Here is a 25,990-nt window from a genome sequence, read left to right on the forward strand (position 1 = left end):
TATTTTCAGTACAAAAATGTTAAATGTAAAGTTCAAATATAAGAAAACATTGTTTTGTCCTACACTATATATATATAAATTTCCTCTGTTCAGTGTGTGTGGGTATGTATGCTGTCACTTTTTTGATGGATTGACTGATGATAACTATTATCAGGAAATCAATTTGAGAAGTGTTAACCACAAGCCTGCTTGGTGGTTGAACACTCTTCTCATTTTGATTTCTACAAACAACTCATGGGTCATAATTGTTTTTTATTTTATTTTTTATTTATTAATTTGTTGTTGTTGTTTGTTTGTTTTTTGTATTGGGAAAAAAACGTATCTGTACTGTTCCTTTCTATCTGTCCAGCCAATTTTTTGCCTTCCTGTCGCAGCATATTTGATGAAAGCTGTCAATCATTATGCTTGTACGCAGATTAAGTAAACAGATATTTCATATTTTTCTAAGTAAGTGATCTCCTTAGTAAAGTTTGGTATATTCATTATTTTACTTTTAAGATGCAATGTTTTAATTTTTAGTTCTAATCGTGAGCATATCTGGCGCAACGAAAATAGCAACAGTCGTTTTAGACTAAATAAAGGAAATTACACCCAGAGCAAAACACTGCACGTTTTAACAGCACACGCGGCCTTGAGACTTGATCTGCAACCATAAACAATGGGGCGTGGCTTAGTTGCAAAACCCGCCTTATCTAATATGATTGGCTTGTAATGGTGTCGCTCGTAGCTATCGTCCAATCACACAACGTCAACAATGTACCGTCATGCCGCTTATTAATGCAGGAGGCGGGGCTTCTTAGAACGGGGAAAAGATCAACAGTGCTGGAACACAGTAGCGACGGTATAGCAACTGAAATCTTATACAAACAGAAGGCAGGACCCTTCAATCGAAGGTAAAAATACATTGATTCCTATCCTATCCACTATATTGTCATATCGAACCTTAAAATAAGAGTCATTTTGTATGGCGCTTGAGCTGTTTTTAGGCCCATTTGCTCTTATATCACGATCCATGTTCGTCGCGTGCGCTTTAATAATGCTCTTTAATAATGCTCTTTAAATGCATCGATCTAAATGCGTTAATATGAAGTCAAGTAAGTGCATTTTAATTTAGCATTGCTATAGCATCAATATTACGCCCTATCTAGAACACGAGATTGTCGGTGTACACTGTGTCATTTGCGTATCCGTTTACTATCAAACATTAAGCAGGTTTACCAGGTTGAGGGATACTGACAAAATATTGTTTAGTTGTTGAAAGTGAGAATATGTTTATTACATCATAACATGACATTAACATAATGTATATTTTATAGACAGAATGAATGACATTATAAAACTGCAGTGTCATATTTTGTCACATGGAAGATATATGTTTAAGTTCACTACTGCATACTTTCATGACTTGCACTCTAATTCACTAAATTTTACAGTCGATTTCTTTCTTTGAAGGCAGGCCCAACCATGGGGAAGTCTCTGTTTTCCTTGCTGAAGCAAAAAGAGGACCAGGAGAACCTGTCTGAAAAATCAAAATCTCCCATTGAGGACAATAAACATGACGTGTCGCAGTTTCCATATATTGAATTCACGGGCAGAGACAGCATCACCTGTCCTACTTGTCAAGGGATGGGGAGGATACCTAGAGGTGAGAACAGATCTTTCCATCCATACATTTACCATACATTACTTTATATGTAATATGAATATGTAGCTGCAACTAAATGTTTAACCTTAAAGGGATACTCCACCCCAAAATGAAAATTTTGTCATTAATCACTTACCCCCATGTTGTTCCAAACCCGTAAAAGCTCCGTTCATCTTCAAAACACAATTTAAGATATTTTGGATGAAAACCGGGAGGCCTGTGACTGTCCCATAGACTGCCAAAAAGTAAATAGCAGTGTCAAGGTCCATAAAAGGTATGAAAGTCGTCGTCAGAATACTCCATCTGCCATCAGACGTGCAATCTGGGTTATATGAAGCGACAGGAACACTTTCTGTAAGCAAAGAAAATAAAAATAACGACTTTATTCAACAATTCCTTTGTCAACAGTCTCATCTGTGTCTCTCCATATCACCGTATGCTCTTCTGTATCATCCACGCCACAAGGATGTGCTGTTTCTACGTGTATTTAGCTTTGATTAGAAAGAAAACAGCGCATCCTTGTTAAATAAAGTTGTTATTTTTGTTTTCTTCACTTACAAAAAGTGTTCCCATCGCTTCATATAACCCAGATTGCACGTCTGATAGCAGATGGAGTATTCTGACAACAGCTTCCTTACCTTTTATGGACCTTGACACTGCTATTTACTTGGCAGTCTCTGGGACAGTCACAGGCCTCAGGGTTTAATGAATAATTTAAATTGTGTTCTGAACACGAACAGAGCTTTTCCAGGTTTGGAACGACATGGGGGTAAGTGATTAATGACAAAAATTTTTATTTTGGGGTGGAGTATCCCTTTAATAAATTCTTCTTTATCTTAGTGGCATCAATAAATTGCTTGAATGAATCATTATTTGGACTTGTAAAAATGTAATTATGTGTACTTCCTATCCTGGACATTCTCACAGACCAAGAAAACCAGCTGGTTGCTCTGATACCATACAGTGACCAGAGGCTGAAGCCAAGACGAACGTAAGCTAATTTCAATATCCGTTTCAAATCAGCATTGGATATATACTATATATTTTATAACTGACTGGATATTCTTGCATTATCACAGGACATTGTACGTGTCTTTATCAGTCATTCTGTGTCTGCTACTTTCTGGTTTGGCTGTATTCTTCCTGTTCCCTCGGACTATTGATGTCACTTATGTTGGGGTGAAGTCAACCTACGTCACATTTGACCGAGACCGGCGGATAGTTTATCTAAATATCACGGTAATATCTATTGCAAACCCTTTTAATTAGTATTTCAGGCTTGTTGATCAAATATTACCTGTTTAATTTGTGATTCTATTCTTTATGTGGAGGAATTGGACTTGATAGTGAGATCAGATGGGACTTTTGGAAAAGTCAGGGTTTTTTGTTATTTTTGTTGCCGTCTTTTTATCTAACTCTATTTAATAATAGTATTTTTTGTCTTTCTCAGAATACCCTGAACATCACCAACAATAATTACTACCCAATACTCGTTGCCAACATCACAGCACAGGTGCAGTTCTACAAGACTGTTATCGGAAAGTCTATTGTCAGTAATGTCACCACTATCAATCCCCTGGATATGCGGCAGGTACATGCTATTTCATTCAGATATATGAATTAATGAATAGTAATTTTATGTTAATACAAATTTCTATCTACATATTTTTCATTATAAACCCAAAACAAATCTGCACAATTTTAACTTTGTAGTAATTATACAATTAATAATTCAAAATAATTATTAAAATATGTATTAATATAGAAAATTATTAGTCATGTAATATTTGTTATAGTATGCTGCTCTATAAACATATAAAATATAATAAAAGTGTATAATACAACTGTACCAATCCATATCCTTACTGTTTCAAATTTATATTCAGGGTGAGGAAAATCACATTCAGTTTAATGCTTTAAGATAACAGAAAGAAATAAGTGACCTGCATTTGTGTAATTAATGTCAATGTTTCATCTTTAGGTTGATTACACTGTTCCCACCATCATAGCAAATGAGATGAGCTACATGTTGTGAGTATTTGCCAGTCAGGTCTTATATTAGAATAAAACTTTTATAAAGACAGTTTATCTTACTGATTGTGCATCTGTTTTTACAGTGACTACTGTACCATGCCGTCACTTAAAGTGCATAACATTGTTGTCATGATGCAGTAAGTATTCTTTAATGAAATGTAAAAAAATGAGTTTATTTAAAAGAAACAGATTGAATAAAACCATATTTTTTTATTTAGAAAAATGTTACTGTATTCATTTTTTTGTTATTGTATTCAGTGTTTTTCTGTTGAAAAGAATGGTAGATCTTTATTAGATAAAATAAGCATTAACCAAAGTATTCTAATATTATACAATAAATTAATATTAATATTATAAGATTGATATTATGTTCTCGTCTCTCCAGGATGTCTGTAACTGTCTTGTACTTTGGCCACGCTGAGCAGGTGTGTCAGGAGAACTACCAGTATGTGGACTGTGGCTCAAACACCACGTCTTCACGTGGACACATGAGTGTGATACAGTGACGCCCCTCATGTTCCCATGTCGTGAAACAAAAGCTTGTCCTGAGTGTTACAAATGGCAGAAGATGAAGTCTATACTGTAGGGTGACAACATCAAGATTGATCAGCAAGTTTCAGCCAGAGCACTGATGTTTTTCTCTAAACCATCATTATCGATTCTTTAGCACAGCACTGAAGGTTTTGCTTGGATATACAGAAGCACTTTAGTACATTTTGGGAGAAGGAATGACAGCAGCAGAATATTTTACATAGAGCTGCAAACACTCAAACCACTTTAACTGCTCCGTTACAATTTTATTTTTCCTGTGCGTTTGTTTTGTAATGTTTAACAGCGTGCTCATTTTATTGTTATTTAGCTCTTTGCGGAGCAGGTACTCTTTTGATTTTTTTGAAAATGGTGTTAACATCAACATGCCAGCTTTCAGAAGTTCATGAGTTTATGGGAATTTTTTATTTTTTCATATTTTGTATTTTTCCAACCTTTTTAATGAAATTCCACAATTTCTGTTCAAAGGGAATGTTTAGAATACATTTCTACTACATTTAAAAACAAAAATGAAGTTGGCCGTTCTGAGGCCAGTACAATGTGGAACATGAATCAGGTGTCATAATAAAATATATATTAAAATAAATATAAATTTACCTATGGAATAAAAAAGAATGTTTATTATTTTTATTATAAAAATGGACTTCCATTAATTGTTCTTAAAGCATTTCTTTTGTCACATTTTAGTCGAACTCGACCATAATTTTTTTTCTTTTGGTGTTGGTGTACATCATTGATAACTTAATGTTTCTCAGTCACTTTAACCCTTTTGCTTGTCTTGTTTTGTTGAAATGGCACTTTTACATCAAAATCTTTTGTAATGGTATTTTGTTTAAATGTTATTTTTTTCAGAAAGGATTTATCAATAAATTCAATTTCTTTGATGAAATTTGTGTCCATATAAATAAAAAATAAAATAAAACCCATTAACAAATGTTTGTTTTGTAGAGAAACGTGTGATTGCTAAAATATTCCACAAGATGGTGCATATAAGATATCAATACATGAAAAGACATAGTGAGGTAAAACACTGTCGGGAGTTTTGGGGTTGAAATAATGCTATAAGGATAGCAATGATAAAATCGCTTTTAGTTTTGGAACCACTTAATTTTGGCCGGAGATTTTGAAGAAGTCATTTTATTTAAGCACTAATATTGGGGCAGTGGTGGTCCACCACCAAAGTCTGTAGCAGTTGAGGCCATGGTACTTTTACATCTTAGGTGGGTAAGTACAGTTTCTCAAAAGTTCAGCAGTTATCTTGTAATAAGCCGAAATTGTACGTGTACGCATTTGTGTTCTTAATGTGCTGTGCGTATGTGCAGTGTTTACATTTTCTTCTGAAGGAAAAAAGGATTCTGCACATCTGTTGGTGTCATTGACGTTCCTACTCACTTCCTCTCATGTTCCAGAACAGCAGCTCCTTCTGGTTCAACTTTAATGGGCCTCTGAAACAAAGAGCATGTGATGCTACATGCCTTGATTTACAGTGAATGAACCATCAATTTCAGGCACATAGAGTTACAATCCTGAAGAATCAGGAATAATTACAAGGATTAAATTAATCAAAAGTGACTAAGTGTGTTACAAAAGATTTCAGTTTCAAATACATGCTGTTCTTTTGAAGTTTCTATCCATCAAAAAACTAAAAAATTTAAGCCTTGCCATCACAATAATAAATTTAATATATATATATATTAAAATAGAAAACAGTCATTTTAAATTGTAATAATATTTCACAATATTACTGTTTTACTGTATGTTTGATCAGATAAATACAGCCTTGTTGAGCATAGACATTTTACAAAACATTTGAATGGGAATGCAATTAGATAAATATTGTTGCATATGAAAATGAATGCTTCTAGACTTTCTGGAAACTAGTTTTATATTTAGAGCAACCATACGTTTTTGTAAATTATTTCAACTGAAGAACGTGGTTATGGCATCTTCCTCTGAAATAAATGCCACTTGACGTAAGAATACCATTTGGGGCCACTTGGTGATGAAGTTTCAGACGTTTCTCACAAAAGACAGCCATAAAGCTCAGACAATGACACACACTTGTCAAACGCATACTCTAAGCTTGTCTGTCTCTCAATCCTGTCTCACACATTCCCCAGTTAGTACTTTTCCAGCTGTGGCTCCTTGCACTACCATCTCTGACCAGTAGATGATCACAGTGCAGCATGCTGTCCAAACATTCATTCACCAGCACTCTCAGTCCTTCTGGATCCTTGTAAAAGTGTGGTTATGAAAATGGCAGTGCTTTGCTGTACATCCATGCAGCTCTTGCTAGTGGCACTGGCCACTCTGGCTGGGATCTGTCTGGGAGGGTCTGATGGGCCCCGTGGAGTGGCTCTTCCTTTTGTCTTTGACCCCAAAGCAACGTGCGACCCACCTTGCAAACATGCTGGGATTTGCATCCGAAACAACAGCTGCTTCTGCTCAAGAGGATATGAGGGAGAAACCTGCCAATATGGTGAGGTTTCAAGATACTTGTTTTTTATTGTATTTGAATGGAAAGTGTGTTTGTGTATGTGCATATGTGAAAGTTGTGCTTTATATATTTAATTGGCCAAAACTCACATGATGTGCATGTTGATTTCAGCTAACTGTTATCCAAAGTGTAAAAATGGTGGAGAGTGCCTTCGACCTGGAAAATGCAGATGTCCTTCAGGATTTGGAGGAAAATACTGTCACAAAGGTAACTGTGAATTAATTTCCATTATGTTTTTAGTAGTTGTTTGCAAGTTGACCCCCCCCCCCCCAAAAAAAAAGAATAGTCAAGAAAAAAATAAAAAATTTTGAGTCCATCAACACAGCTTTTAGTTTACGTGGATGTGTTGTCTATGTTTGTGTTTGTCAGTGGCTTGTGATGGTGGCTGTTGGAACGGTGGTGAGTGTATTGCTGTGAATGGAAAAGCAAAATGCATCTGTCCATCCAGCTGGACTGGCTCCAGATGCCAAGATGGTTTGTTGAACCCATATTGTGTTATTTACATTGCAGACAAGGGAATATAGGAACAATCTGAAAAGGGAAACACATTAAATCAGCCTCTCTTCACAAAATGAGAGTTGAAGAATATATGTGATATCAATAAATCCTTTTTATGATATGTAACTTTAATAATTTCAATTGTAATGTGGCAAATTTTCATAATAGAAGAATTTTTAAAAGCCACTAGGACAATATGTATATATATATATATATATATATATATATATATATATATATATATATATATATATATATATATATATATACACACACACATACTCATGAACCCACGTGACTGTGTTTTTCATTAATTATTCATCATTTACATGTACACAGATGTCAGTGTGGTATCTGGGTCACATGTTGATCATTTGTCTCTGTTTCCATAGCGATCTGTCCACAGGGATGCAGGAACGGGGGCAGCTGTGTGGCTCCTGGAATCTGCAGCTGTCCAGAAGGATGGATAGGTGGAGCCTGCCACACAGGTGCTTGATCACATAAATTTATGAACTTTTGACTGTGCAAATGGTCTAGAATTGCATTTTCGTAGTGCAGTTACTATTAATACTTTATTTAAATAATTTTGTAGGTGTGTAAATCCATAAAGAGTGTATTCAAACTTTAAAAATGAAACCATTTACCTCTCTCTGCTCACAGCTGTGTGTAAAAAGCCGTGTGTGAATGGAGGGAAGTGTGTGTCTCCTAACACCTGTCGCTGTCGAGCTCCGTTCTCAGGCCCACAGTGTGAAGAGAGGAAGAAGCTCTTCTGATGTCAGAACACTCTGACCTCTGACCTCAACGCTCCCTCAGATTGGTGCTAAAGTTACATGTTTGTTTGTTGAACCCTAACTGAACATGTGAGGAGTGTGATGTGTTTTCTATATTATCATTGTACATGACATTATGACTTTTGTATTATTAAGTAGTTTAAGATAACTGTTGTATTTTCTTAAGCGTACATTACACAACTAATTAAAGATAAAATAAAAATTATGTTTGTGTGTGTGTAAACTTGATTTTAAAAAAGGCGAAGTATGATTCATTCCCATTTTTGTTTTTGACCACTTCGTTTTATTGGGAAATGACACAAAGATCAATTTTTATGACTTCAAAATGTACTGAATTTTTGATGTCATATACTGTTTTATTCTTCAAAAGCAATTTATAATATGACAGGAACATATTTTATTAATATTATAAAATGTGCACACTGTAGTATATGACAAAAAATGAATCAAATAAAAAATGAAAACCGTAATTGTCAGAGCTGCACAACATGCACATACAGTGTAACACTTTAAATACTGTAATAATCTAATACAGGGTCTTAAAAAAGTCTTATTTTCTAATTGAAGTACAATAAAAGTTTCCTTCACTTTTAGGGCACTAATGCTATGATAACGTCATCTTCAATTTCAGTTCTTAATCACCTAGTCTGTAAATACAGAGGCAGATTACACAGGGTTACAAAAAAAAACAACACACAAATAAATAAGAATCACTTAATTAAGGCAGTTTTTATTAATTGTACAGCATTATTTGCATGAAATAAAAAAAGTTGTACCTATCTGGCACTGTGAACCATAGAAGCCACTAGGACAGGCACAGATGTTTGGTTTGATACAAGTCCCTCCGTTTAAGCACAAGGGCTTACAGTCGGCTGAGAATGAAACCAAACCAAGGAATTTATTAGAATCACAGTTATTAAAAGGATAGTCCACACAAAAATGAAAGTCATTTACTCATCCTCATGTCATTCCACATAAAAGAAGATATATTGAATACATTTGGTAACCAAACAGTTTCAGTTCCCATTGACATTTAATCAATGGGAACTGAAACTATATGGTTACCAACATTCTTCATAATATCTTATTTTGTGTTCTGCAAAAAAAAGAAATTCATACAGGTTTGAGGGTGATTAAATTAAGACTAAATTTAAAAAAGTGAATTTTAACCAGAGAATGGGGTTCGAGATTTTAAAGCCCAAAAAAGTGCATCTATCCATTATAACAAGTACTCCACATTGTTCCGGGGGGTTAATAAAGGCCTTCTGAAGCAAAGCGATGCATTTGAGTATGAAAAATGTCCATATTTAAAACTTTAGAAACCTTAATCTCTAGCTTCCGCTAACTGTCATACATGTGATCATGAGAGAGTGGCATCCCAGCGGATGACGTAGGGCAATTTTCATTTTTGGTTGAACTTTATTAAAAAAAATTTAATTTTTTTTTTTTTTTTTTTTTTTTTTTTTTTTTACAGACATTTGTGATCAAACTTTAAGGATGAAACGGCACACCTGAGTTACACGTTGGTCCATACCAGCCGGGTTTACACTTACAGACATCAGGTGACACACACATGCCACCATTTTCACAATGTCTGTTACACACCACTGAAAACACTCAAAGGCAATGGCACACAATCATTATGAACAAAATTCTTCATATTTAGAAATGTGGAAATGTCTGCCCACTAGTTTCACATCTTGGTCCCACATAGCCATAAGGACAAGTGCAGTGATTTCTGGACAAACAGCGGCCACCATGTTGACAATGCGGGTCACAGCTGGCTGAGAGACCAGATTTTAATATAAAATATCCTCTAAAATGCATTGTGCCAGCCAGTATACATCCAACCAACACGCTTCAGGTATGTATAATCCATTTATTTCCATTTAGAGTTTCCTCTCTCACAAAGCAACCTACCGGCATGTGGTTGGACAATTGTTTGTATTAACTGACAGGCATCTTAGGCTGACTACTACATCCCTTTAAGCAGGACCCTACAGGTATTATTTAGGTTCAGTGACCGGTATGCAACACTAGAGGTAGGTATTCAGCTCAAGGACAAAATGCATATGGCAATCACAATCTCAATAAATTTTAGATATATTCTACTCAATTCGAAGAGACAATTAAGGCAAAATTAAGATGGCTTTAACATGCATATTATGTAAAGCTGTAAAGAAAATGGTTATACGTATGAATCTGTAAATGTCAGTGTGCGGTAAGATACTAAAGACAGAGTTCACCTTCCTCACAGGTGGGGCCATTTTCCTTGCAGGACATTCACACACATTGGGCTTCACACACTTCCCTTTGTTCTTGCAGTCTGGTCGGCACACAACTGATGGAAAAAGACATAACTGGTGTGACTTTGAAATGAGTCATAATAACAAATCATAATTAAAATGAGTAATCAAATCTATAAATATCTGCCAAGCTAAATGAACTGACCGATGTGGCAGTTGTATCCAGTGTGACCCTCTTTACAGGTACAAGTGTTGGGCTGGGAGCACTCCATATTCTGACCACAAGGGTAACGGCACACAGCTTCAGCATTAAAGGGTGCTCAGCATTAAATTTTTCTTCATTCAGCTGATCTCTAAACTACTAGTCTTTGTATAATATAAGGTTATCGTAACTTTCCAGCATTTATAAAACGGGGGTCACTTGGGAAAACTTGAGAAAAGATTCTATTCTGACAGTATATTTTGACAAAACTATAAATATAGAATTATTCCAATTATTTATTGGCAATATATACATTATAAAACTGTTATACTGAGCTAAGGATTCAAAAACCTTTTTGGAAGCCATTTGGCGCCACCTTGTGGACAACATTGCAGACACAAAACTGTATTTCCATCAGTCGATATGAACTTTAAAGACTTTATGTGCACATTTTTGTAGAAGCAACATCTTACCGTGTGGCTTCTAGATCTCACCTTCACTGCTGCATGTGTCTCTGCATTACAGTCATCAATTACAGCCAGTTCAAAGGTCACCGGTGTGGAGGACAGAGCTTTCCAGATGAGCAGCCCAGCTGGAGACAGAACGACGTCTCTGGGTCCGGCTTGAGTGTGAATAGAACTGCAGAGCCCTCTGGATCATTGGCTGAGAACTGATAGACTAAATTCTTTCCATAGAATGTCTTCAGACTGGACTGATAAGTGTGAAACACTGGTGGCTCGTTTTCTGTGATAACACACAGAACATCAGAACAATGACTATGGCATGACTTTAATCAGACAACATAAGCTGACTTCATGTACACTGGAAAATAAATATCATAAACTAACTGTATTTTGTAAGCTTCTATGTTGCTACATTATGTTAATCTATGTAACTGAGTAAAAAAAAAAAAACAGACCCAATTACTATGCAAACACATGTCTATGGAAAAATATAACTATACTCAAAAAGGAAGCCTTGTGAATAGCAGAAGTTTCTTAGCTTTAGGAAATACAGCCCCCTAAAATAAATCATTGCTCTAAAACTAAAATGTAACACTATAGATGTTGTGACCAGCGCTCAAAACATTGATTTGAAATAAGACTGAACATACTCTCAGCAGTAGACCAGCTGTACTTGGAAAGACAGTTTTACAGAAGTGACCAACGCCAGCTTTGTTTGGCTGATCCTGACCTGAAATTATTTTGCTGTACATAATTACAAGGCTGAATGCTAAATTGTTTCCTGTATTTAAAGAGACTATGTACACATAAATGATGAACAGGGCATGTGTGAACACTTTAAAAATGTGCACTGAATTTGTCACCGTATCATTAAAATGTGAAGAAATGCCATTTAACCAAATTACAAACAGATCACAGTGAAACATTAAAGACTTTTTTTTTCCTCTTGAGAAATGTAGTTTAATGGTTTCAGTAAACATGGGGAAACATGGCAGATACAGTCTCTCTATGCAGTCTGAGTGTGTTTATGTGTCTTATCAACATACTGATCTTGTTCTGGACTAAAATGATCTAAATAGAGATCTAAATCTCTAAAATGGACTTTATTAATGAAATATCTTTAAATTTGGTGGTCAGTTGGGATTAATGGGACCTGACAATATAATCGGATGCTTTGTATCAAGAGTACACAAGAGTAAATTTTGGGTTTTCATGAGCTGTATGCCAAAATCATCAGTATTAAAACAATAAAAGACCTGAAATATTTCAGTTGGTGTGCAATGAATCTAAAATATATGAAAGTTTAATTTTTATCATTACATTATGGAAAATAATGAACTTTTATCACAATATGCTAATTTTTTGAGAAGGACCTGTATTATGTAAACAAAAACTTTTATTTTGGATGTGATTAATCGCAATTAATCGTTTGACAGCACTAGTCAATGAACATTAAAGCCATTCTGTGTAAAATATAGAGGGGTATCAGATTACGGGAACCCTCTAATGCAGCCTTGTCGGATTTGGTGACCCTGATGTATGTCTGTAGCTCTTTATATAACACCAAAATGCATTCTAGACTAACAGAGAATACAAAGAAACAGGGGTGTTTAGGCATCACCACAGTGAATCTGGAGAACATTAAAACTATTCTGAGTGAAATACAAAAGGGCAACCAATATTTGTGATGTATGATGGTGCCTTGTCGGATTTATTGACTACTTTATGTTTAGAGCTGTTTATATAAAACCAAAATGCTTTCTAGAGTATGAAACAGAGGTATGAAACCAGAGGGAATTTGGAGAATATTAAGCCCATTTTGTGTGAAATAGAGGGGGTTAACAGATTTCAGTAACCTCTAATGCTGTCTTGTTGGATTGGGCGACCCTGCTGTAGCTAGTCATATCAGACCAAAATGGCATTCTATCTGAAACAGAAAATGTTTGGTGCTGTTTCAGCTTTAAAACAAGAAACCCAAAGGAAAGAATGACCCAAGTACTAGATTTCAGGCCAAACTCTTAATCTGTTCCATGACATGGATGATGCCTGATGAAGGGGACACAGCTGAAGTAAGTATTTTGGAGGATTCAACTAGAAAGAACGTGGGTGAGAGCCCTCAATGGGGTGCTTAAGATCAGAAGAAGGATCAATTGTGACGCTTCAAGTGGAAACACAAAAAACCATCAAAAATACATTAACTTCTGCTAGATTCATTAGCAGAAGAAGATGGGGGCAGGAACATTCTATATGATTGCAAACTCCAAACTGTTTTGATGCCTGCATGACAAAGAACTCTGGCAAACCTTTCAGATAAAACTGTGCTGGCAGTTCATTTCACTGTATTTCACATGCATTGATATTGAAACCTCTGGAAAATCTTTTGGTGAGTCATTCACCATTAATGTGTTAAATTAGTTTGTTAAGATTATTTAGTTTTTAAGATGCAGTTTTACAATATCAGTGGACAAGTCTGGACTGCATACCACTGCAAGTTCCATCACTATCGGATATCTTTTTGACCATATATATGAAGTAACTTCCTGAACTCTTTTCGCTTTTTAAACACTACCAAAATTTTACAAATGAATCTCACAATTTCAGACGCTCATTGAGGTTCATTGACTTGCCTTCAGCGCAATATCCCATGCATCTTTGCATTGGTTGGAGCAAGTTCACATAAAAGCCCCGCAATTACGTACAGTGACAGGCAGGTGAAAAAGACTACAGTCTTTACAGGCGGATATTAATCTGGATTGTGTTGTTGCTTTGGACACGCTATTAGAGTCCTCCTCCCCCCGCTGGAACATCTCGAGCTGACTGTAATATTCACACAACCTCACATGTTTTAATCCCAACCTTTTCAGTTAAATCTACTAATAAATAGTGAACGATAGTCTGCTGATATGACCATGATGAATGTCTTTTTCCCCCCACATTTGTAAACAACGTTCATAACTGTGGCATCATTTCCACCACAGAGACGAACAATTTTGCGACCAAACAAATTTTTCCAAAATGTTAGTGTATTTATTTACCGCAGAAGTGTACTTGTTAGTGAGTAGTATGCTTGAGATGAAATGGAACATGTAAAGTGTAGCCTATAGAAAATAAAGAAAAATCAGTTAAAAGTAGGCTGTTTTTAAAGTAGTGTCTTCATTTTCAGTCAAGCAGCTATTTTATTGAATAGACCTAATGCCATTTATAAAAATGTTTTAAAAAATAGAAATTTTTATCACGAAATGCTATGCATGATACAAAAATTGAGTGTAGTGTAAATTTGTGACTTTTGTTAGTTACAAATAAAAAATAGTAGGCCTACCCGTGCTTTGCAAAATTGATCTTACTTCCTGTCTGAACCAGAGGGTAATATTGTCTGTTTTTGCTCTTCTGTGTCATAATCCACAAGATATGGCTCTGCCTATTGTGACCTTACTGAGTATTAACAAGAATTATTCTTCACAGACTGTCCACTGCTGGGCATCAACATAATGTTAATAAGCCAAAGTTCTACTCTGAGAAAGTTAAACAAAATCTGTTGTGTGATGCCTGGAAGACTATGTGAAGAAATCACATAACCAGTGGCCATCTGTTAAACTGTTTTTATCAAGGCCACTCCTTCTAAAAGAAGATGTGAATAACATTCATGGGAGGAAGATTGAGCAGTGGCAAAACACCATATGTTTCTCTACAAGAGGTGTCGACAGTCTGTATGAAATAATTAAATTCTTCCTCCACACTGTAGCCTATATTTTTACTGAATGATACTCATTAGGCAGAACGAAACCACAACATATTCACAGTGTTTTTACTTTGATATGGATAAAAAGGGTTAATGCAGTAAGACAGCTGTGACACCTAATGAGAAAAGCAGATGGTAAACAGTCATCAGCAGCAAAACTTTTCCATGATCTAAAGGTGTGATTAGCAATCAAAATAACACAAAGTCTAAATGCTGCAAATGAATAAAGATGAACTAAAGTGTTGGAAACAGCAAAGTAAATTATTTAAAGGAATAATTCACCCAAAAATGAGAATTCTTACTAACCTTCATGTTGTTTTAAGCTGTATGCTGTTATTTTCTTATTCTGGAAAATAAAATGGACATTTTTGTTCCCATATAATGAGTGACTATGATCCAAAGGTAATAAAAAATACCATGAAACCACTTAGAAGACATAAAATGAAATATAGTGAGTTGCATGGATTACTTTTAGGATACATTTATGCTCTATTTTTGTAGCAGAAAAATGTAAAGATTATTTTAAAATACAAATATAAAGATTCTTTAAACAATAACAGCATTTTGGGTTTTTCATTTTTGGGTGGTATATTCCCTTTAAGATGAAGACGTAACATTTTCTATTGATGGTATAAGTTATCTGCTTTTTTCTTTATTTTAGTCCTAAGGCACTTTTCCAGTGGTCAACAGGTTCTTGTTGCACCACAAGACCAACCTGGCTGTCCTTTTAGCTGGACAAGTCTGACTTGTCCAATGTGCAATGCACAGTTTGTGTTAACCGCTTCTGCTCATTTAAAACATGACCCCATAAAACCCAACTGTGACCTTTGACCTACTGTCTCTCTCTCTCTGCCACTTATACTTACACTCTTTTCTTCTGGACTGGAACTTTCATGTAAAGTTTATAGAGTATGTAGTTGAAATTATAGTCAAGGTCAAGTCAATACCCTCCACTCTAATGGTAAAGTTTTGAAAGCTTTTTATTAAATGCTTAATCTTTCAGAAACCTTTTTCTGGTCTGTTAGTGAAATTTTATTTGCTCGTAATGTATTCACAATGTGTTAGCTTTATCTGTTTTCTTCATCTATTTCCCTCCTTAACCTTGATCTTAAAATGCAAAAGATACTATAAAAATTACAGCAAATTATTACTTTCCAGTGACTGCTGCTTTTATTACAGAAAGTTATAGGCTACAAAAGTAAGCTTTATCTCTATTATTCTATTAGCTTTTCTGTTCTATAAATTATGTGATATTAAGGTTCTGTAGATATTTAAAAGGATTAGACTTGATCTGTATAAAAATGGAAATAGAGAGAGCTGGTGTCTTTAAATTAGTTGTTTGCTGACCTCAGCTGGTTTTAATTTGAAAGATTTGAACTTTTGCATGAAACACACAAGCAACTTGCAAAATATTTAACATCAATTAAACAGGAATAATTTAGGACGAAAAGCCAAATTGAGAATGAAAGTAATTAAATTATGAACATAAGCATATGAGCATAAATAGCCTATAACCTGCACCCCCCCCCACCCCCCCCCCCCCCCCCCCCCCGTCTCGTAGGTATTTCTTGCTATAAAATGTTCCGCAAAGTATTTCATACTTAAAGTGTCTTTAATTCATAGTTTGATGGTTGCTAAGACGTCTCTGTTTCCTCAACAATGTCCACACTGTGCTGCAGCACACGCAGAGTCTCTGAATGAGAACTTGAAACTCTTGCTGCTTGGCAACATTGTTGTATTCAGTGCTCCATGCTGAGCTGGCTTAAAACAATTTTTTTTTTTTTTTTTAATCAAACACAGCAATTTGATCTCTTTACTGTCTATTGTGTCATGGCTGAATGACAGCCACTCTGCTGTAAGAAAGGTAAGTGATTTTAAGAATTCTTTCCTTTAAATTGTAAGATTAATAGAAATTGGTCTTGCTCAAATCTTTATTTATTTTTCTTAATTTTGTTGTTATTATTATTAAAACAATGTTATATAATTACGTCTATCAGCTAAATCTAATCTTATGCCTACTTTTGCATATGTAATGCATTAATATAGATCCTCAATTAAGATTAAATTAAATTTATGAGGTTGCTAATGAACAATTTTATGTAAAATACAAAACAATAAAAAAAAAAACATAATAACAATAAAAACAAAGAAATTAACACAAAAAATCAAAAATAAAAACAAAGAATCAAAAAATAACACAAATAATATTCTCTTAAAAAATGAAGTAGAAAGACTGAAATACTATTTTCTTGTAAAACGTACTCTAATAATCATTGTTTAATCTACAACTTGTGTATGGTTTGGTCTCAGATTATTGCTCTGAGCATAAAGATGTGGCTGATTCACAATGTATCTCCCTGAGCCTTTGGAAACTCCCATGTCTGTTGACCTCAGAAGAAAGCTGCTCTTTTCTGTGAGTCAAAACTTAATCTCAAGCAGGAGTTGTGGACTCGTCCCCCCACACCCAGTAGTTCCCGTTGATCCATGGAACATAAAAGCCCCTGACTTTACCCCAAATCTATACAGATCTTTGAGTTTGCCCAAGGTCAAGAGCAAAAACATTCACCTTGTTAAATCAAATAATAGTGTGGAAGAAAAGATTAATGATGTTACTCCTTCAGTGTTTCCTGGACTTGAGTAAAAGGGATGTAAAGCAAGAACATTTATCACATTCTACAAACCCCTAGACTCACTAGAGTCAAAATTGTTGTTTGTGAGAGAAGGAATGTATAAAGTGGGGCCTTACAAAGATCCAAAACTTCATAACTTCAGACCTGTAAGTCTGTGCTAAGATTATGGTTCACATTATCTGAATTGCACTACATCAACACTAGATGACAGTCTTTATAAGACATTTAAACACTCTTAATGCGATTGCAGTGTGCTGAGGGAATGCCAACTTTATTTAGAATAGAATCCTGGCTACTTGATCTTAAAATCTCAGTGCCTAAACAAAGGTAAAATAACATTCATCAAGACATCATAATTAAATACAGAGAGAAATATGAATGTTTTTTTTTCAACACTTAAAATTAGGTTGGCATAAACTGTTGCATATGATTGCCCTTGTTTTACCACTGTAATCAATCTTTTAGTACTTATCATAAAATCCATTCTATAGAACAAAGGTCAAATACGTTGTGGCTTGATTGTTACTGGCCACCGTCCTAACCTGAACCCTTCTCATAGACAAACAGTAAGCAAAATGGATACTTTCAAACCAGCAGAGCTTAAACGGGACCCAAGGCTCGTACTACCAAAGATGCATGGTCTCCAAAATCTGCTTCTTATACAGTGAGCACGGAGCAAACACTCATATTTATCTTCTACCACTGAACAGACAATTTATTAACTTTTTTTGGAAATATTTTACTTCCTGTGTTATAGAGACATCGCCGCAGAAGAGGAGTATATAGTGCCTTAATGGACCGAGATGAAGAAAAGTTGACCAACTCCTGGAGGAAATTAATCTGTTTTAAGACAAAAGAAAGTATTTTCTGTTGTGGTGTGCAGATAAAGCTAGTTTAAACATCAATTTTCTTTTTTGTCTCGAGTCCTGCTGTTTTATGGAGAACCCACTTTATTGTAAACATCATTATTACACACTTTTCTTTCTTTCTTTCTTTTGCTTTCTTGTTTTGTCTTTTCTTTTCTTAGATAAACTTTCAAAACTTACAGAACAATGCTACAAACAGAATGATTAATTATATTTTGTTTTAAATGAATGAATGAATAAGTAGAATAATATATGAAAACAAAGACGAACAAAAATTTTGTAGTTTTCTTATTTTGTATACTTTGCATACATTATGGACGCATGACCTCCGTTGACCAATCATTTTGAAGGTAAACAAATGAGCTGCTGCTGCGCGCGTGTTGGGTCGGTCAGTAGCGAGCAGAGCAGAGCAGAGCGAGGGCGTCAATGAATGACCCTTTCTAGCGAAATATGCAGTCTGAACGGTAAGTTAAATGGGCGACTGTGGTAAAAGTGTAGTTTTAAACCTTTTAACTAACTATGAGGAATATAGGCTCCTCTGTATTTTATGTAAAAGCAAGTTTTGTCTGGGCGTGAATGATTAATTCATGTTGGCCCAAAACGCGAGCTGCAGTTTATGCGTTTTAAGCACCCACAGATTTTCTCTTAAACTGCTGTCACATAGATTAAGTTTATACTTTCATTATGTACGGATATAGTTAGTTTAGGTTGGAGAAATAGGACGTCTACATGGACTTAATGGGTTAATTCAGAAAAGTTTCGATTCGACAGGTGGACGGGAGTGACTTCCGGATAAATGCCCTCCCGGCGTCAGCAGAACTCTGTTATCGCGCTCACTTTTATTGTTAGACCACCCTATTGATCTGTTCCTAGGAAATATTGCATAATTGAGATAAGCTTAATTTCTATGCGGTTTGTTCCTGTGGGTTTACAGACTTCTATTCAAGTTAATATAATTTTTATATTCCTTATATGCGCAATTCGTAATTGGGGTGAATGCCACATTTCATTTATGCCAAAAATGTGCGCGATTTTATATCATATATTCTGAGACTTTGAGTTTTGAATGTTTCTATACCTTCTTAAATGTACATAGAAATTATATTTATTAATGTACACATTTAGGCACTGCTTTTAAATTCCTTTCAGATAAAGTAGGACTGAATTAAAAAAAAAAAGTTTAAAAATATGTTATTAAAATATTTCAAAACGTCTTTATTTTGCAATGAAAAATGGTAAACGTTGGAATGTAGTTACTACTGCAAGCCATGTCATGAGCTTAAGGTGGTCGGGCTGGTTTTTGGAACATTGTAGCTGGTTATTTAGGGGTGTAAACTAGTAGTTTTCTAGCTCTAACCAGCTTGATCAAATTCTACCTTGTTAGTCTCAGCCCCACCAGCTGGTAGTCCATTCTTCATCTCATTTTGTTTGGCATGTAAAGTGGTACGTTTTTAAAACAGACCCTCACGAATAATTAATTGTGGTTTTGCAACCAGGCAGATTGTATTAGATCATTCAGAAGCCATTTAAAAACCACCATATTTTTTGTGTATGAACTTCTAGGCAAGCACTGGATGTGCATCTGGTATTTTGGACCTATGGAACATCATCCTAAACTCATATTGTTCTTATACTCCTGAGAGAAATGGGGAACGGAATGTCAGAGCAACCCAACTTTCTATCCAGTCTTCCGTTCTGTAATTCTCTTCACATCGCTATTCTCGGTCTGGACTTTGCAGGCAAAACGACGGTCCTGTACCGTCTGCAGTTCAATGAGTTTGTCAACACTGTCCCCACCAAAGGTTTCAATGCAGAGAAAGTCAGAGTAACTGTTGGGGACTCACAAACAGTGACGTTTCACTTTTGGGACGTTGGCGGCCAGGAGAAACTGCGCCCTCTTTGGAAGTCCTACACACGTGGAACAGATGGCATCATGTTTGTTGTGGACTCTTCGGATGCGGAGAGAATGGAAGAGGCGAAGACGGAGCTTTACAAAATCGCCCGATCCTCTGAAAATCAAGGAGTGCCTGTGTTGGTTATTGCTAACAAGCAGGACTTGAGACAGGCTCTGTCACTGTCACAGATAGAGACCATGCTGGCTCTCAATGAACTGGGACCCTCTACGCCGTGGCACCTGCAGTCCACCTGCGCCATCATTGGTGACGGACTCAAAGAGGGACTCGAAAGACTTCATGACATGATCCTAAAACGAAGAAAGATGCTCAAACAACAAAAAAAGAAAAAGTAGTAATGTATTCTATAAAAGGGGGGGAAAAGGACAATACAAGTTGATAGGACAATACAAGTTGATAGTTGCAAACTGTCATTTTTATGTGCCCAGAGTTGGTTAGAACTGAAAAGTTGTTTACTTTCTTGTTTACTACTCTAGTTGTTTACTATCTGTCATAGACCTAGAAATAATATAAACCTAATATAAAGATTTTTTTATTACCCTGAAAGGTGATTTGTGTTGAAGGTTTTGTTTAAATTTTTTATTTGCAATAAAAGGGCTTTCTGTGTGTATTCTAAAAGGGCCATATGTAATATTTTATCACGTATACAGTACGTCTGCCAAATCTTGTGTCATTTTAGGGTCAGGTATTAAGGTGTGAAAGGAATATCTCACCCAGCAATGAAAACCTGGTAATGAAAACCTATTTCAATTATTTTATGTTCATGTTGTTCCCTGAATAATGACTTGAATTTCATTCGGTTTTTTGCAAAAAACTATAGGGATGCACAATATCAGTATCATATCAGTTAACGTTCAAGATTTTTATTGGATATTTAATTTTTGCATGCTCTTTATTTTACATTTAGATTATATTTGAAGTCATCTAATGCTTACTTCAAGTTAATCTTTAAAAACACTAAAAATTTAATAACACTGTTAAATGTAAACTTCAGCAAATCAATTGGAATATACATTTTTAATGCTGTACATTATAATGTTGTGGTGCATAAATGTATTGATTTTATTTATTTATTTATTTTTTTTAATTAAATATTTTGGTAAAGATTTGTAATATAGATTTAGCGATAATTGTCCATAATATTAAAATAATTATTAGCTAATTTAGCTATAAAATAATGTTAAAATAATTATTAGCTTATTAGTATTAGTATTTTAATATTGGTGGGTTGCTAATTATATGCCATTAGAAAATGTATAATGTACAGCAAAAGTTATATGGATTGCTTTTTGATATCTTTATGGTGCCTTTGTGACACTTTTGGAGGATTAATGATTCAATCCATATTCATTATAATTGTTAAGTCTTTTGTGTTTCACAGAAGCAAGTCACACAGGTTAGTGAGTAAATGACAATTTTTTTATTTTTGGTTGAACTATCCCTTTAACACATTCCTTTAAAAAAACAGTGATTGGAGCCTTGTACCGCCACATTCTTCTTTGGTAAGGTGAGAATAAAAAGCAAATGCATACATTACAAAACCTTAGGCCCCTCTGTCTGTTATCAGATTAGAAATGACCCTTCACCTATGATGCATTCACTTTTGCAGCCATCAGGAACACTGAAGAGCTCAACTGGAAGGGGATTTGTAGGATTTATCTGCTGTGTATCACATGCTCCTCTAAATTCCAGTCCTGCCTCGTAAATCCAGAGTGACTGGGACTCTTCCCTCCCCGTTCCATTAATGTCAGTAATGCTGAGCTGGGATGGTGACAGACTGGAAAAAATCTGCTGTGCAGTTCCCATTCCCACACTTTCGCTAGACTGATACTGAACTACAAGTCAGTATCACACCTGCAGGCTTTGGAAACCTGTTGGTTCACTGTCTTTTTATCTCACAATCCTGACTTTTTTCCCTCACAATTCTGACCTTTTTCTAGAATTTTGAGGTTTCATCTTGCAATTCTCACTTTTTCTGTTTTTTTCTGGGGTTTTTTTTTTTTTTTTTATTTTTTACAACAAAATAAAAATAAAAGGTGATTGTGACTTTTTATGCCACAATTCTAACTTAATTTTTCTAGTGATTGCAAGTTTATACCTCACAAATCTGACTTTATTCCTAAAATTTTGAGGTTTCATCTCACAATTCGGACTTTTTCTCAGAATTCAGAGTTCTCACAAGGTTTTGTTGTTGTTGTTGTTGTTGTTGTTGTTTGTTTTACAACAAAATAAAAATAAAAGGTAATTGCAACTTTTTATGTCGCAATTCTTACTTAATTTTTCTAATGATTGCAAGTTTATATTTCTTTTCTTTTCTCTGAACCACTGCTTGTAAAAGAATACAGTGTAACAGAAAGAGGGAGACTTTTTTGTTTTGATACATGGCAGTTTTCTAGAAATTCACAACACTTTTAACCAATTGTTAGTAATTTCACTGGTCAAAATCAGTTTTAGACATTGTTTCAAGGAAAGCTATGAGCTTGTGTTCAGTTATCTCAGAAACCCTGCGGTGCAGTCTATGAGATTGTGTGGGAAAGAGAGAGGTGTAGCGACCTGGCTCTCCATGCAGGCTCTCCTCACTCCCCTGAGTCTGTATCTGATGACCGTGTGTTGGCAGACTGCTTTTGTTCAGCTCTGCTCTCATCTCATTCCAGCTTGAAGGATGAGGTCAGGGTAGATGGGGGTCTAGTAGCTGTTTTTCTGTCCTTTTGTCTGAAAAATAATTTCTCAGTGGGTTCAAACGGGTGCTGCACTCATATTAGACCTCGTCAAGTGTTCATTCTGACAAACATTGTTAGATTAGGAGACTTTATGAGCTAAATAAGTACTGTTTTGGTCTTTTAGAACTAAGTAAACATTGTGTTCTGTAACCGCCAAAGTCTGGTTTATATCAGTGTGCTTCCACAGATAATGTGATCACTGCAAAGATCTTAATCATGTTTAGCATGGTAAATACTGTTTGTGTTTAATCCCTATGGGTTTAGCTGTCATAAGGACTGTATTCATCCTGATGCTTGTTGGTCCAGCCATGTCTGATCCAGCCTCTGCGATAAATTACTGCATTGAGAAACTAGCTGGTGCTTGTCTATAAGAATCATTGGTACCTGAGTTCCCACGGTCATGGAAACATTTTTTAAATTCTGATATCTGATCCTGTGCAAGTCATGAAAATTAGTTAAAACATCTTGTGAATTTTAATTGTTTATCTAGGTTATTTATTTGTATTTTTTTTCCCCAAGCTATATAATTGCTTGAAAATATTTATTTGGCTAGAAACTCTTCGAATTTCGGGGTCAGTAAGATTTTTTTGTTTTTGTTTTTGAAAGCTTATGCTCAACCTGGCTGCATTTATTAGATATAGAATCAGGACAGCAAAATATTATTGCAATTTGAAATGAACAGAATAGTTTTCTGTTTTAATATATTTTAAAATGCAAATTATTCCTGTGATGGCAAAGCTGATTATTTTTAGTGTCACATGATCCTTCAGAAATCATCCTAATATGCTGATTTGCTGAAACATCTTTTGTTATAATTAATGTTGTGCTGCTTGTGTGTGTGTGTGTGTGTGTGTGTGTGTGTGTGTGTGTGTGTGTGTGTGTGTGTGTGTGTGTGTGTGTGTGTGTGGAGTCTTTAATGAATAGAACGTTCAGGAGAGCAGCATTTATTTGAAATAGCAATGTTGAAATTCATAACAATGGATAAGTCTTTGCTGTCTCTTTTGATCAATTTAATGCATCTAAGCTATATAAAAGTATTAAAGTATTAATTTCTTTAAAAAATATCATATCCCATAACTACTTTAAAAATATCCTACCGACCCTAAGTTTTTGAACATTAGTGTATTTGGAATTATTATATATTTTTAAATTTAATTTGAATTGAAAGGCAATGTTTTCAGTAAACAACGTACATTATATGGCTTCAGAAGACAATTTTTTTTTTTTTTTTTTTTTTTTTTTTTTAGCTTGACAGCCTCAGTCCCTTTTCATACTGGCATAAACATTTACAACATGAAGTGTCCATTCTCTGAAATATCTCACTCAGTAAGGGTAATGTTTCCTGTAATTACAGTATTTTCATATTTCCACTGAAGAATGGAAGTAAATAAGTTTTTCTTTGCAATAGTTATACAGTGCACACTATACAGTGCTGCATTTGTCTTTATTTCTAGATAATAATAGTTGGTTCTTGACTGTGAGTTACTCAATCTGTCATGCCACATGTTTGCTGAAAAGCATTTAAATGATGAAGTAAAGTTGTAGTATGAGTAAAGTATTTGTGCACGTTAAGGAAAGAATAGTTGCGCAAACAGAGCCTCCTGTGAGAAAAGGAACAACTCGCTCAAGTCAGACTAGTTTTATTCTTCAGAGGAATGTGCTTTTTTGTGGTGTGGACCCCCCGCCACCCCCTTTTTTTTCTCCTCGCTGTTTAAGTAGAATGCCTTGCTAAAATTAGTTTAGCTGATAAGTGGCACAGTCTCTGAAAATACAGTACTGTATATTTATAGACATTTAGTTCAAAAGAAGTCAAAAGTTTAGTTGAAAAAAGTAAGCATGCTATCAAAGGACAGACATTAGAACTTTTTCCATGGAAAACCAATGTGCATATAGCCTTAATTCCACAATGTGGATATGTTTTTAAAGTGGAAAACTAGTAAACTGATGTTTTTTCTGCTGGTTAATAAGACTGCTCAGGAGACAGGTCTCAACAAATCTCAGAAATACCAAGTATTTTACAATATATTGCAATAGAAATTTACTTAAGAATGAGTCAGCATGCATGCAGAAACTTGTTGACAACTACACAATCAACTTTAAATAATTTCACACAACAGTGCCAAAATAGTCCACAGGTCAAAACAGTAATGCTGTGAAATATTATTACAATTTAAAATATTGTTTTAAATGCTTTCTAGTTTAATATATATATTTTCTTTAACTGTAATTTATTCCCGTGATGGCAAAACTGAATTTTCAGCCTCCAGCCTTCACTGTCACATAACCCGTCAGAAATCATACTAATATGCTGATTTGGTGCTATATATATATATATATATATATATATATATATATATATATAGTAATTGACAGAATTTTAATTTTTGCATGAATAATGTATCTTTATCATAAATTTTAATAAAGATATCTGTATAAAATCATAACACAGGTGTTGTCTGCCTTCAGTAGAGTGTATACGTGTACTTGTGAAATAAACATGCAACAGGAAAGGCAGGAACTCAGTCATCCAACCAAAAGTGCAGCATATCTTTGTTCTGTATACTATTCTCAGAGGGTATATCATGTTTACCTTCTAACTAGACCACTTAAAGCACAACGTTTTTTCTCTCACTTTCTAAAGTGCAGCTGTTTGCAGGCCTTTTCCAGCCCTGAGGAACAGACTGCTGTTCTCACCTCTGGAGCTGTGAACTACTTGAGCTCACTCGCCTGTGCAAACAAAATCCAAGATCCTTTGGGGGACTCGGTGATGAGGGCAATATTGTGATTTTCTGTGTGCTGTGGCAAAACCTTTTTTTCCACAGGGTGCAGGTGCTTCCTTCTGAGGAAATCTGAGGTGTTTCGAACAATACTGTGTTATCAGCAACTCTCTCAGTGAAGAATAAACAGCGATCACATGGATAACAGGAATCTTGCTCTGTCGGATACACGCTTCCCCTAAATGCTGTTCTAAGGTCAGTCCAACCTACATGGATTCAGAGCTTCAAAACCATATCAGAATGTTAAATTGCATTAGCACTTTAGGGCAAGTTATCTAAAACTGCCTTGTCACAGGGAGGAAATCCTGTCCGTTGCGATAAATAAGCACACCATTTGTAAATGATCTGTCATGTAAATAATCTTCATGACTGCATGACTTCCAGTTTGCATTCTCGTCTCTCATCTGATAACACTTAAG

At 35.1% G+C, this 25,990-nt stretch overlaps 3 protein-coding genes across 5 annotated transcripts; all 3 read left to right on the top strand.

Annotated features, from left to right (window-relative positions):
* Positions 1–782: 782 nt before the first annotated feature.
* Positions 783–5,112, top strand: LOC109077338 (transmembrane protein 106B-like). Of its 2 annotated transcripts, none has more exons than XM_019092920.2 (8): positions 783–893; positions 1,453–1,645; positions 2,573–2,636; positions 2,725–2,884; positions 3,096–3,236; positions 3,627–3,676; positions 3,763–3,816; positions 4,065–5,112. In XM_019092920.2, exons 2-8 carry the CDS (start codon positions 1,465–1,467, stop codon positions 4,183–4,185), a joined length of 771 nt encoding a protein of 256 aa, XP_018948465.2. In that variant the 5' UTR covers positions 783–893; positions 1,453–1,464; the 3' UTR covers positions 4,186–5,112. The 2 variants fall into 2 exon arrangements, with proteins under 2 accessions (XP_018948465.2, XP_018948479.2); XM_019092934.2 differs by having other exon boundaries at positions 787–893; positions 1,457–1,645.
* A 1,298-nt stretch (positions 5,113–6,410) lies between these two features.
* LOC109072619 (von Willebrand factor D and EGF domain-containing protein-like) lies at positions 6,411–8,219 on the top strand. Of its 2 annotated transcripts, XM_042771866.1 has the most exons (5): positions 6,420–6,707; positions 6,837–6,932; positions 7,095–7,199; positions 7,616–7,711; positions 7,884–8,219. In XM_042771866.1, the coding sequence occupies exons 1-5, from the start codon at positions 6,479–6,481 to the stop codon at positions 7,994–7,996; spliced, it is 639 nt and encodes a 212-aa protein (XP_042627800.1). In that variant the 5' UTR covers positions 6,420–6,478; the 3' UTR covers positions 7,997–8,219. The 2 variants fall into 2 exon arrangements, with proteins under 2 accessions (XP_042627801.1, XP_042627800.1); XM_042771867.1 differs by lacking the exon at positions 7,095–7,199 and having other exon boundaries at positions 6,411–6,707.
* Positions 8,220–17,842: 9,623 nt separating this feature from the next.
* Positions 17,843–22,083, top strand: LOC109064542 (ADP-ribosylation factor-like protein 4A). Its single transcript, XM_042771443.1, has 3 exons — positions 17,843–17,959; positions 18,053–18,625; positions 19,725–22,083. The coding sequence occupies exon 3, from the start codon at positions 19,807–19,809 to the stop codon at positions 20,407–20,409; it is 603 nt and encodes a 200-aa protein (XP_042627377.1). The 5' UTR covers positions 17,843–17,959; positions 18,053–18,625; positions 19,725–19,806; the 3' UTR covers positions 20,410–22,083.
* Positions 22,084–25,990: the final 3,907 nt, after the last annotated feature.

This window comes from Cyprinus carpio, chromosome A15, assembly GCF_018340385.1.
Source record: "Cyprinus carpio isolate SPL01 chromosome A15, ASM1834038v1, whole genome shotgun sequence".
NCBI classification, from domain to species: Eukaryota; Metazoa; Chordata; class Actinopteri; order Cypriniformes; family Cyprinidae; genus Cyprinus; species Cyprinus carpio.